At 37.0% G+C, this 13954-nt stretch overlaps 1 protein-coding gene across 4 annotated transcripts in view; it reads right to left on the reverse strand.

Moving 5' to 3' along the window:
- The window catches only part of RBMS1 (RNA binding motif single stranded interacting protein 1), a 141937-nt gene that overhangs the window by 24809 nt on the left and 103174 nt on the right, over window positions 1–13954 (reverse strand). For all 4 annotated transcript variants that reach the window (XM_077784988.1, XM_021526281.3, XM_021526280.3 and 1 more), the window contains exons 4-5: window positions 13115–13206; window positions 1115–1272 (exon numbers count right to left, since the gene is read on the reverse strand). In XM_077784988.1, the coding sequence (XP_077641114.1) occupies window positions 1115–1272; window positions 13115–13206 (250 nt within the window). The remainder of the gene's footprint in view (window positions 1–1114; window positions 1273–13114; window positions 13207–13954) is intronic.

Genomic DNA, 13954 nt, shown 5'->3' on the forward strand with positions numbered 1-13954 from the left:
TGTGGGGGTCAGGAGGCCGGTGGGAGGAGAGATTAAAAAAAAAAGAAAAATAAAAATCACAGTGCTATGAACTATCTCCCAGCCAACTCATAGGAAAAACAACCCCTAAAAATTTTGGCCACATCAGGGGATAAATTTGTTCAGTTCTTTTCTGTGCACTAATTTTAGATTCTGATATTTGTTCAAATACAGAGCTATTGTAATATTGGCTGAACATATGAATTACTAAAATTTGATTTCACAGAGATTTTATAACATATTTTGAGAATCCCAATTCTTTGCTTGAAGCATGTTTTTATTTCTGATAAAAGAAACCTTCAATTTAAAGCCTCAAAATTTTGATTGTTATACTAGGTTTAAAGCAGGACTTACATAAATAAAAGCATCACAGAAAAGACTGTGATTAATAGAAAAAATAACTAAATTAACTAGAGAAAAAGTAGACTCATATGGACAGAATATTTAAGACGTATTTACTAATTTATGGAAAATATTTGTTCCTGTTGATTTGGGTGAGATATTTGACTTAGCACACAAATATTTTAAGATGAGATTTACTCTAAGTGAATAAAAATATTTTCTTTCCCAGCTGACATCATGTTAATGAGCCTGAAAATTCAAAGGGCTGATGTTCAAAGGGCAATGATGAGTTCATTTTCTCCAAGGAACTAATGAAGAAAAACAAAAAAAAAGGTGTGGGGGTGGGGAAGAATTGGTTCTTCCTTCTGGTCTGCTGCTTGGGATTCAAAATTCACAAGCCAGAAGTCAGGAGAAGTCTCTGCAAAGCATCATGTAACCCTTGCTTACTGGCTCAGAGATAGAGGAGGAAGGAGAAGTACAGAAAAGAGAAGGAAGTGGTTTAGAGTGAATTCTTACTCTAGATAATTGTCCAGTAAGAGCAACAAATTTAGATTTAGCTATCTAAGCAAGAAGAGACACAGCTCTACCAAAGGAAGAATTAACAAAACCCTGCTGGATAACCCCATTTCAATCTTCCTTCTCTTTACCAACTTTATAATTTTCAGGAATTTCTACCTTTTCCACCTATTCTTTCTCGCCTTTTTAATCAAAACAAGGAAAAAGGCTGCCAGCATGGCTAAGAGCACCGAGGTACCTCGCGAAGCCAACGCCACGGCTTGTCCCACTCGAGTCCCGCAGTATCCTGGTGGAGATAACCTGCCCAAAGGGCTTCAGCATGTTCTCGAGCTCCTGCTCATCCATTGACAGAGGCAGATTGGAAATGTACAAGTTAGTCGGGTCTTGTTCTTGTTGCTGAAAGAGAATTAAAATCAATTGTTATTGTTGTTGCCACTGTCATTTTGAATTTAAAAACAACAATTGCATATGACTTCTGGTGCAGATTTTTACTTATCAGGCCCTTTGTAAAGGCTGTTCTTTCCTAGTATTTGTGACCTCCATCTTCTGCCACTGCCTGTAGCATTCCTGAGAAAGTTCCCTTTCTCCTATTACTGCTGACACTGACATTTTTAAGTAGAGATAAAGGTGAATAATTAACCAGTTTATAGTCCATGTTAAAACTCTATGTTTCAAATTTTTCTGAAAGGAAAAAAAAAGTAAAAATTAGGTAAAGGAAAGAAATTAGCAGACAAGAATTGCAAGAGTGGTGGAAAGCATTAAGAAAGCCTGATGTAGATTAAGAAGAGAAAAGATTGGGATGACAAGCAGAAAATCATATGAGGAAAAAATGAGAAAATGGATTTAAGAGTATGTATATTGCCATAATGATACCAAAATAGAGTGATATAGAACCAAGTGGGACACTGTCCTTGCCTTCCACACATGAGCATTTTTGACTTTTCACCAAACTTTTACATTATACATTCAGACAATACAAAAGTCTTCCAAAAACTTCCTCTAGAAACAGACAAAATAAGAGGAGGGGCAACCAGGAGATGGGCAATTAGGGAGGAGACAAATGCAGCCACGCCACATCTTTGCCATTCCCCTGATCTTAGACTACTCACTACTTTGTGTTATCTATGTATGTGCCATGAAATGACACCTCAAAGAAACCTTTTTGTTGAAATTGATGATTTCCAGTGATTGTCTACAGATTTCCCAGCTGTGGCAAGGGAGCATCTCTTTCATGCTGGTGATCACTGCCCATGCTCTGAACTGAAGCACGCTCTTGATCTACACAGATGGATATGACATAGTCCTTAAAGTTGTGCAGAACTTCGATGTTACCCTGGTACAAATTTAAGTCATTGCATGATGCCTACATTCAGTAGAACCTTTCTGGCATAAGCAGTGATATGATCTGAAATCAATTTTATTTATATACATACACAATTTTCATAGAACCACAGAATGGGTAAGGTTGGAAAGGACCATGCACAGGATTGTGTTCAGACAGTTCTTGGATATCTCCAGTGAGGGACCCTCCACAGTTTCTCTGTGCAATCTATTCCAGTGCTCAGGCACTACAATAAAAAAGCTCATCCTCATTTGCAGGTGGAACTCACTGTGCATCAGTTTCTGCCCATTGTCCCAACATATTTATTGGTCCCAACATATTTGAAGGCATAGTCCACAATGTATTTTCCTTCTGTACAAGAGGGCTGACTGGCTTGCAGGGTAGATTGAATCAAACCAGACAACAAAAACAAAACTATACAAAAACTCAACACTTGCCTCTTGCCATTGAAGCATTTCTTATAGTGATTATATTGGATGGATGGAGATATCCTCTCATGCAAAATAGGCATCAGTTTGTCCTTAAGCTCCCTTTATCTTAATAATATCTCAGTACTTTTAGTAGCATATTGCATAATTTTTTTAACTCACCATCCTGGATATCACCTCTCGGTTTGGGTTAGTTTTTCTAGGAGAAGGCAAAAAAAAAAAAAAACAAACAACCCAAAACAAACAAACAAAAAAAAAACTAATGAAAATTAAAAATGGAGAAGCAAATTCTAGGCTGAAATATCTTTACTTATTTGCATTTTTACCCCAAGCCTCACATTCAGTTCCAAAAAGTTAATGTTCTGAAGTTTTCCAAAAAGGTTTTTAAAGAAATTGGAATAAAAGACCTATAGGAGGGAAATGTTCTTCTATTTCATCCTCCTGATGTGCATGCCTCTGCCACTGGTATGACTGTAATTCCTAGCCACACCAAAATCCTACATACCTTACAAAGCAATCTTTTCCAGCTCCCAGGTGTTACCCCCTCATTGGCCCCTTTATGGTCCATTACAAATGGCATTTGATTACCCTGTATTTTTCTTTTGTTACCTAGTAGAGAAATCTCCCTTCCAAAATAACACTGAATCTATACAGTGCACAGACAAGTTTGGGGTTCAAATTATCTTAACATAGGATGTCTAAATTCTTTTTCATATTAGAAAACTCAACAGAAGGAGAAGACAAGAAAATGGATTCACTGTGAGGCCATAGCTGCCATTAATATTAATTACTGGGCAGCATTACAGTAGTTACATCTTCACATTCAGCTCAAATTTCCTCAGGCAGGAATGTGAGATGAACAGCTTTCACAGGGTTAGAACTGGTTTGTTACTTAGATAGCATTAGGCAATTTTGTTTTGCACCTTGAGATGTGCAGGCTTAACTTCCTTCTTTAATGAGCTATATTAGCAAAAGCTTTAAAGAAGGTTTCAGGCATTGGCATTACAAAATTGCACTTGTAGCCATAGCAAGATTTTCTGAAATTCCAAATAGTATTTGAAAGGAATAGTTTTGAATTTTTTACTCTTTATTATAGGCTGTAAAATATATTGCAGGCAAAAATTCTAAAACTCCCCTAAATAATCTAAAACAGTATATCAGCTAGAAAGTCAGACTCTTTGCATATTTTTATTTAATTTCCTAGTGTTTTTTATTCTGGAATAACAGAAAGTAAAAAAGTATTCTCATTAAAGTCTAACATTTGAAAAAATAAAAAAGGCCCCATTTTGTTCACAGTAGGAACAGTGTAATTTGCATGCAAAAACCAAAAAACAAAAGAACAAAAACCAACCAACCAACCAAAAGACTACATTCTGAATCACCCAACAGAGAAAGAAATTCAGACAAGTGCAGAAACTCAGAGAAACCTGTTCAGGTAAGTGGGCAGAGCTCACTCCCTTTCTTTCGGGCTCCTGTCGCAGCCCAGGGCTCACCAGACTCCCCCATTATCCTGTCACTGTATTCAGGATGAGACCATGAACTTTCCCTGCCAAAGGGGCACAAAGATCTGCTGCCATTCACTGCACATGCTGGGCACTAGATGCTTGTACTTATCCACCTACCAGAGAAAACTTCCTGCTATAGGATCATGTAACACTGCTGCTAGGGAAGGCAGTGCTGCACTTTGGAAGGAGATTAGCAACTTCTCCACTAACCCACATTACAAAGCTCTTGGGAAAAAAGAGAAAAAGAAGTGCATCTGAGGAAATTGTTCTAAGGAAATTGTTTTCTTTGAACAGAAAGCATTTTGTGATGGAAAAATTTTACTTGTGGCCCATGAAACAATCTGGATTTTGCATTATTAATTATTAGGTTTTGGTGAGGTACATGCTGAATGACAGACTGGAAACGACTTCTGTTTTCCTGACCCCATCTCCACATCAGTCTAGTTCAGCCTGAATACTCCCAGTGATTCAGTTACTTCTGATTTGATTCTTTGATGGAACACACAGATCACAGCAAACAAAGAGAAGTTTGAAGACACTTCTACACATGTCCATACCTAGAACCAGTGAAGATGGAAGGCAAATGAGGGAAACAAAAAGCAAAGAAGCTGCCAGCAGATGAGGATGTCTTGCAAAAATCCTGGAATACAACTTGAAATTTCTTCCATCTGTAATTCTTCCAGCAAAATAGTTGAAATGCCAACAAACACATTCCACAGTGCATTAAGGTGGTATCTGCACTGCAGGTGCAAACCCACGGCCACCCTGGGGAACAGCAGCAGTTCAGCTATAAAGATAAATCACAGAACCAGAGAATATCTCCAGTTGGAAGGACCCATAAAGATCACCAAGTCCAACTAGGTCAGGACAGATTAATTTAATCCACTTCTTCACTTTTCAAGAAAAGAAAGAGACTGCCACTGGTTCACAAAAGGGCTCACTTACAATACTCATTTGCAACCCCTACTACTGTTGGCATAGATGCAAAACAAGACTGAACTTCTTCTAGAGTGTATTTGGAATTTTATACAGTTTGACAGTGGAAGACATACCAATTAATGTGCAAAACACTTCCTCTCTTCCTGTGAATAACTTATTTCACTAATACAGCTTCTGTCATGTCCAGAAGGCTATTAAACTTAGAAACAGATATTTGGGTACATTTTGGGAGATTGCAAGCAGCAAGTTAGCTCCTTCGCCTTGGAACACATTGGGTTTCCAAGCTGACTTCCAAATAGCAGCCACAACTAGGATTTGCCTTCCATCTCTGTGTTGTCTTACACAGAAGGTGCTGTACAAACAATGTTTGCCTTTATACAAGATTTTGTCATGGCAAATGGTTACAGGTTAACAGTTAAAACTCAAAGTTATGAGAAAGACAAACAATTTAAGTCGTCCCTCTATCTCTCTGGCAAGCAGGAGTTTAATACTTTAAGTTTTGTGAATTTTTTCATTACCCAAACTTGTCTCACCATTGCTTAATTCACAGTGTTATTACTATTCTATGTTAAAAGAGAAAAATAATTCCTTTGATACCTGAATTTTTAATTCCCCTTCTGGAATTAAGGGGAAAAAAAAAGTTAAACCAATAAAAATACCTTCCAGCATAACTCAGCTCAAACCCTGCCTATACACTGTAATTATTCTTAGGATTTAAAGTAGGTGTTCCTCTGCTTAAAATCCATTGAATTGTATAAGCCACTTTCCCCTTATATACCTTAAATCTCTTGAAATTATTTGCATTATTTTATGGAAATGATCAAAAATATTTACTAAAGTCAGTGCCTAATTTTGGGCAGCAAGCCTCCATTAACATATAATCTACTGAGTATTTTGTTTTCATTCTATACAGTTTAGGAAAACTGCTTAATTTGAGTGTCTTCATAGCTCATGCAGGGTTTTCCTTAGTTAACAGAACCTTCAGCAGATCCTGAAAGATGCTGAAATTGCTCAGCATTTTCAGATTATGGGCAACGTCAGGGAATCTGTGGGCTACTGTAAGTATCCGTATTATTGAGGAAACTAGCAAGTCTTGTTTTTAGCAATGTAAGTCATCAAGTTTCTATCAGTCTTTTCTCTCCAAACACCTTCAGCTGTGTCTCCAGAAGTTCTCTACCAGAACATAACAATATAAAGATGGAGAACAGAGCTCCTGCAGAGTAACATGCTGCTTTTTCCCAAAGAGCTTCCAAAGATCACAAGATACAGCATCCCTTATAACAGGGATATTTAATTAATATTAAATCCCTTATAACAGGGATATTTAATTAATATTTATTTCTGAAGAAAGAGGTGATCAGGATTCCTACATAATGTGAAGTGCTCTATGATCATCTGAAAGAAATTAATAAAAACCTCCCTGTGCGTGTGGAATTGTTCCTAAATTGCAAGAAAGAAACTTGGCAAAACGCAAGGACATCTGTTTTCTGTTGCTCTGTGTAAGGTCAGAGTGAACAGACAGCCATTCAGAAACATGTGACTAGGCACTGCTCACAGCAAGGAAGATCCTCTGCCTGATAGCGAAGGGATTAAATGCTTGTCTGCCTTCCTATAGATACTACTTCAAAATTTACAATTGGCCAGTGTCTCACTGAAATATGTTTGTTTTAGCCACAGTTTTAATGCTGTCTAACCACAGACTGTTAACCACACAATTCAGGGAGAAATCACTACCATAATCTCCACTTGTTCTCCAAAACTGCATATGATTAATACACTAAACATTTAAATTTATTTTTACAGGCACATCTGTATTAAGAAGAAGAATTTAACTACAACAAGCATTGTGATCAATCTATATCTTCGTAATACATTCCTTTATTTTGCAGTGATTTTGCTTTCTCTTTGCTAGAAGGGCAGGAAGGTGCTCCCTGAGAGCCCTGAATGAGCCCACCACAGCTCAAAAGAAGGCACCAGACGCTTGTCAGAACAAGCCACAGCACAGCTTAGAAACTGACATAAGACTTTTGTGGGTTGAAGCTCTTTACTCAAGGTAAGTGTTTGTTAACTGTCTATTTAGTGCACTTGCAGTTCCTGAAGTGATAGTCATGTGGCTCCCAAGTAAGCAAAATTTGGCTTACCTTCAATTTATTTTATAATGATTTTTAAGAACTTTTACAATTATAAGGAAAAAAAATTATTATATTTATCTAAAATCTGTTACAGTAAGATTTAATACTATTACCTACAAAAAGTAGTATAAACTAGGTAAAAAGAAAACTGTTTAAGACAGTTGCTAAAAAGTGCTGTAGAAATCTGTTTGAGTTAGCTCCAGTTTGCCTGTCATCTGTTCTTTGGCATTCAGAAGCCCAGATGCAGAACAAAAAAATTGCAACATACCTACTTCTCCACTTAGATTAAGTGCACTAGCTACCATGGTAACCTAAACTATTTTTCTTACTTTGCTCTGTAGGAATGAAAACTGATTTAATTCTCCTGAAGGTTGTCACACTGAAGACATGTACTATAAGCAATACATTACTGAACCTCAAAAAAGTTAGCTGTTTCTCATTTTTGCTCATTTAAAACCATGTTCTTCATCAGCAACATAAAGGAAGAGCTGCCTTCAATACATTATGCCTATTAGATGTGGAAAAGCCTTGATTTCTGCTACAGAGATGAGGACAAGCAGCTAAGCAGCTTTTCCGTCCCTAAGTTCACACTTTATATGATGTGACAATTCCTCTTTTCCAAACACACTTGGGAAAAAAGTCACCTAGATTAAGTTTAAGGTGTAAGAGCTTAGGAAAGAAAGATAAAGCTACCTGCACATGGAGAGTACATCACAATTCTGCCTTAGTAACCATGAGTGAAAAATATTAAGATTGCAAATTCAGGTCATCTCTGCACTCGAGAGGATCAACATGAACTCCAACAATGAGCTCATATTAATCATAGAGCTAATACCCACTCCCACGTTACAAGCTTCAGAATTTGCTCTGATGTTTTGAAGGTCTGCAGTCCACTCCAGAAAACACAAATTGTGTCTTAAGAATGGTGGAAATCAGTATGTGATGGGAGACCATCCTTTACATTGTCAGCACATTGTTATTCTGACACAATTCAAATAAGAAACAATTGTTAAGATGGCCCTATTTTTTTGCACAAGCTTAAAATACTTGAAAGTATTTAGTGATAAATTGATGTGAGAGCTAATAAAAATAAGCAGGACCACACTTCATTGTGTCAGCGGAAGCGAAGGTTTTAGGGAGGAGGAAATTGTAACATTATAAATCTGAAGTTCTAAGTCCTAAAAATGTGCAACTCTGGGGAAATCTTTGAATGGATAAACAGTGAGTCTTCCCACAAAAATGCACATTAGTACATAGAACAGCATTCCTTGTCTCAAATTAACAAGGCTCACTGACCACAGAAATCTTCCATGTCTGTGGACTACTTTCATGGCTTCTATTGCAAGTAGTATATGCTTTCTAAAGGTTATGCTTCCATAGGAAAAAAACCCCAGGAAAACAGAAACTGGAAAATAATGAAAATCAACCGTTTTAAGTCATACATTATCTTGACTATCTTATAGTGAAGGTGCACATATAGGAGAACTACAAATCTCATGAGGAAAGAGAGAATTGAAGAGACACAAGAAGACAAGGTCTTCAACAACAAAGTGTAGAGAATCAGGGTCATTGAGTCCATCACAGCTGTGTTGGACTTGGATGGCTTAAACCATTTTAAAGAGAGGACAGTACACTAATTTTCAACACATGGTTGGAGTTCAGTTGTGAGAATGTCCATTAATTCTTCTTGTGTGGTAATTCCTCATGTAGATATAAGCCTTTCACTATTATCTCAGAAATCTGTCAACCTACCAGGAGATGGACAATCTGGTTGTACAAATGTCCCTGCCATGCCAGGAAGGAGTTAACACCCAATGAAGTCTGTGCTGGCAGAACCACACTGGTATTCTAGCTGGCTTGTGCAGCTCTACATTGCTGTCAGTATAATTTAGATATTCTCTTGCTGACTTTATCTGGGCTAGAAATACAATGATTCTCTTCCTGTTGTATGTTTGCTAGTCAGAAAGATGAGAAGATGGGTTTTAGTAACTATCTTACTTAGTAGCTCTTTTTTACCTTTTATATTTATACATTAGTTTGCACCCAGAAAGTAAGAATTAGTCAACTTTCCATTTGAAACAGTTGCTTCAGAAGCTACAGGTGAATTCAGTTACCACCATTTGATGAGACAGAACTTGGTCCGAGCAGTGAATCGGATGCTTTATGTTAACCTCAAAGTCAAAAGCCTATGAGAACTTAGGTGTCTGGTATCTCCATAGCATTTATACCTCACCACTTCTAAAACATCCTTACAAAGTATCAGTATTTTAAATCTCCATTCTAAATACCAATATATAGCTGATTTTCTGAGTGCATCTATCTTCCTATACACAAAGTCCCTTTTTGCCTGCTCTGTAGAAACCTAGAATTATCTCACTTTTACTTGTGGTGTTGTGGGAAGAGAAGACGGCTCTCAGAAGAATCACTGACAGCAACCACAACTTTTCTAACAAACGAAATGGTCAGAACTTTTCAATACTATTACTAATTTTACCTAAGACAGGTCTATGAAATCACAGCTTTTGAACTTATGATTCTTGGTTTATAATCACTCCTCTAGGAGCAAGAACATAAACTAAGAAAAGAAATTTTGATAAATTAAAATGAATCAGAATAAAAATTGGACATCCAGTAGTTACAAACTAGTTTAGAAATAACACTACTTTTGTAAGACATGTATTTGATCTCTTGAGTAAGAGCTAACCTACTGGTTTGTACTGGTGGGTCCTGAAACACATTGGTTATCAGTAGAGCTCACATCATCTGATCCCCTTCCACAGCCACTTACACGCCCTGAAAAAGATGAACTTACCACTAGCAATACTCAAGTGGAAAAGAGGAGAAGGGCAAGAGCTTGTTAAATCCATTTTAAATTTCCATCCAAAACCTACTCCCATCCCCTGGCTATGCAATTATCATACTATGTGAGGTCTTAGCCACATTTTCTGGCCAAAAGGAAACATCAGAAACATTTGTTTCAGCAGTGACCAGAAGACACTGGTAACCAGCACAAAGCAAAACTCTTTCCAGGCTTTGTCTTAGTCAAAGGTTCCCAATTCAGATCTCAGAAAAAGCAGAATAGCTAAAGATACGGTATTTCATGAGCAATGGACTGACACAGGGTTCCATTATTGTGGCATCTCCTGAGTGGTGGCCACTTCTCCACCAACAGTGACCCCTGGAACAGATCTGGCAGGGTTTGGGCTGAAGTCATATCTTGGGTCCTGGGCCTTCCCACTCTGCTCAGCAGTAGCAAAACAGAGCAAGTGGGATTTTTCTCAACTCAGATCAACTTGGAAGCAGACTGCCAAATACAGTATGATTTTACCCCATGGGTAGGAAAATAATAATAATAATCATCATCATAGCCATAATCATAATGTAATTCACTACTTAATATTTTTTAAAATAACATAACTGTAATTTGAAGTTACCGCTACAAAACAACAAAAATTTTAATATATAAAAATTTTAACCGCTTCCACTAAAGTAGGATTTGCAGATGAACTTGCTGACATTAGTAGTTTTTATCTCACTGACCTAGAGCTACAGCAGGACACTGCAAAAAGGACTTTATGGCAGAGTCAGTATGTGGCTTCAGCAAGAACATTTTCCCCCCTGTTCAGCTGCTGTGTGTCAGGAACCATGTCTGGGGGGATGAGAGCACTGAGGAGCTGTGCTGCTCCTCACACCCTGGGCACAGAGTAATTACAACACTTTCCCATGGATAAATCACCCCACAGGCATGGGATTTCCTCTTTAAAACTGCAGCAGCTGTGGTGGTCAGCAAGGAAATCGATTGCCCAGACAAGCAGGAAACTCCTCAAATCCTTCTCTGTGCCACTCAGGCTTAAGCCTGAAGCAGTGTCACTGCAGGACCACCACCCCATGGCACAGGTGGTCACATGCAAAAGGATAAAATACTAAACACACAAACACAAACTTTTATAGTGCCTTGCATGTGAAGGGTGTGATTTACATATCTTGCCAAAGCAACTCTGACTGGCCATTCCCAATTTGGAGCATCTAAGCAGAGTTAGGATTTTTCAGACAAAAGGAGAGCAGCATTGCCCAGGGGGGGAAAAAAAATCCAATGGCTCAAAACAGACAAAAATCAAAACACTCAAATTCATAGTCACTAGTGACTGTGTGTTGTGGTACTGTTCATTGTGCTGGTTTTGAGATTGGTCTTTTTAATAACTCAAACACTCTCTCTGCAGGAGAAGCAGAGAGAGTGTTTGAGTTAAGCAGCAGAACAAGTTTTGCTGGAGTGCAAACCTCATAGTTACAGGTTTCCCACAGGTCATCAAGCTTGACACAGGGTCAGAAAAATATCCAAAACTGTAGAATATTTTGGTGCACATTATTTCATTAATGTTAACAAGAAGAAATATTACCGATCTTGCAACTGTCAGAGGAAATGAATCAGAAATATATACTATAAAAAAGATTAAGAAACTATTCATTAGGTTACTATATTAAATATTAGACCTTCTCCATGTACTCAAGAAAACAATTAAATCAGACATCAAAGTTCATTAAGAAAATGAATTCACATGACTTCAAAATCTCTTTTTGCCTCTCCTATCTAGATACCATAATCATAAGATGGCAAACTGAACTTTGAAAAAATCTGGGGCATATTTTCAAGTAATCACCTAAAACCTGAATATTAAATAAATGGTCTTTGTTAAGCATACATAAAACCTTATAAAAAGAAAACAAACCCAAGTGTTTTCCAGTAAGCATGTATATTTGTGTCATGGCTGTAATGAAACACGCATTAAGTATGAAACATATGGTTTCCATTTTGTTGCCCTGGAATCCATCCAAAGACATTTATGTTGTTAGCTTAACTGTTCTCTTTAGCTGAGAAGCTGTGGAAAATATCTCATCTGAAAAAAATCTGTACCTAGTGGATAACTATAAAAGATTTGTTAGATTTCTATCAGACTACTTTAATAAATAAGCCTCTGAGATTACTAGATTTTAGGTTTTTTAAATTAGTATATAATTTTCAAACTAAAAATAAATTTCCTTTAAGAGGTACCAGAATTCTATCAAAAGATTATACTGGTAATATTTTCTTTAGTTAACAAATTTGTAGATGTGTTTATGGCTCTCTTTTTGAACCAGGCCATCTGACCCAACAAGAATGCATGACAGTATCATTACTAAAGTATCATCTAACTAACTTCACAAAAGAGCACTGAAGATCACATCTGGCTAATAAGCTGGTTCAGAGGCAATATTCGTTTAAAATTGGAAAAAAGAAGATAGCTCTCATTCTGCTATTTTTTAATAATTCCTAGGTTTGCCCTGATGCAAAAGTAGGTCAGCTAAGAGCTGGCTAAGAATTTTAAAGCATCTATCATGAATGGTCAGATTCAAATTTTACTTATATTAGCTGAAAATATACTAGAAGGGCTGAAACAAAGTTCAAAGGTTAAATTTTACCACAATATACTTAAAAATTAATCCCTAAATCACAAGGCTTCTAACCTCACTATAAAACAGACAATCTATTGAACTTTTTGTACCTTTGTGCTGTAAACCAATTCATTAAGCCTGCTGTAGTTTTTACAAACCATTGAGAAACTTTTGTTTGATGAAGCCAATGGAAAAGACTATTATGAATAAATTGATAAATGCAATGAGATCAGTTTGGAGACTTTACAGTTTAATGCTTCTTTATTTAATTTGTTGAGATTATTTGGGATATGGCAGACAAAATTCTCCATTTTATTACCATAATAATCACGTGGCTTGAGGACTGTGCTCTCTGTAAAGGGCCCTGCAGCTGGAAACTCCACACTGCCCTTGCTGTGCCACTGTACAAGCTTGTTCACCTTCATAACCCATTGCAAGAATTTGCTGGTTATTTTAACTTACCTTTGCCATCTGTGCTTGGACTCCACTGGCCTTTAAAGCAGAAACTGCCTTCTGAGCAGCTGCTGGGCTGTCAAAGTCAACAAAACCGTAACCTGAAAGAGAAAACATCATTTTGTTAACAAGACAGCAACAGCTTATAAACAAACACTTCACAGCCAACAGTCGTGCTACTGGCATGGTTATTTAATACAATTTTCTTGTTGAAGAGGGACAATTTGAACTCCAGGTCTTCCTGCAGTGTCCCCCACCAAAAAAACCTAGCAAAGCTCTTGAACCTTGAACTGGTGGGGATCTGCCCTAGTGGAACAAATCCATTTCCATGTCCACGCATTATGAGAATTTTGGTCAAACTGCTCGCAAGCAGTACAGTGCTTTGCTTTGTATTACCTGGTATGTAATTTTGAACAGCAGATTATTTCAGAGATCACCAAATGCAGCATCATCTGTTAATTTTTCTGAAGTAAATTCTTATTGCAGTTTGAAAAAATGACAAGTAAGTCTGTAAGTTACTTTTTGTTTATTCAAAATTGGGAGAGGAATTTAATTTAAAATACACATATCCACCCAATTTTTGGTAAATTACTTATCTCACTGTATATACATAGAAGACAGTTAATTTTAAAACTGAGTGAAAACCCATCTTCAGTGAAACCTAATGGTTTTTCCTATTATTGAAAGAATGTGAAAGGCTGTCCTGAAAACAGCCATATAATGCAATCTTTAAATATTAAAATAAGCTCAACATCAATTGAAACAAATTCCATATATTTGCAATAACCTCTTTTCTTATTCTGAACAAGACCATGTAACTGATGGATTCCAGGATGTCTAAATTGCAAT

The sequence above is a fragment of the Lonchura striata genome, chromosome 8, assembly GCF_046129695.1.
Source record: "Lonchura striata isolate bLonStr1 chromosome 8, bLonStr1.mat, whole genome shotgun sequence".
In the NCBI taxonomy this organism is placed as follows: domain Eukaryota; kingdom Metazoa; phylum Chordata; class Aves; order Passeriformes; family Estrildidae; genus Lonchura; species Lonchura striata.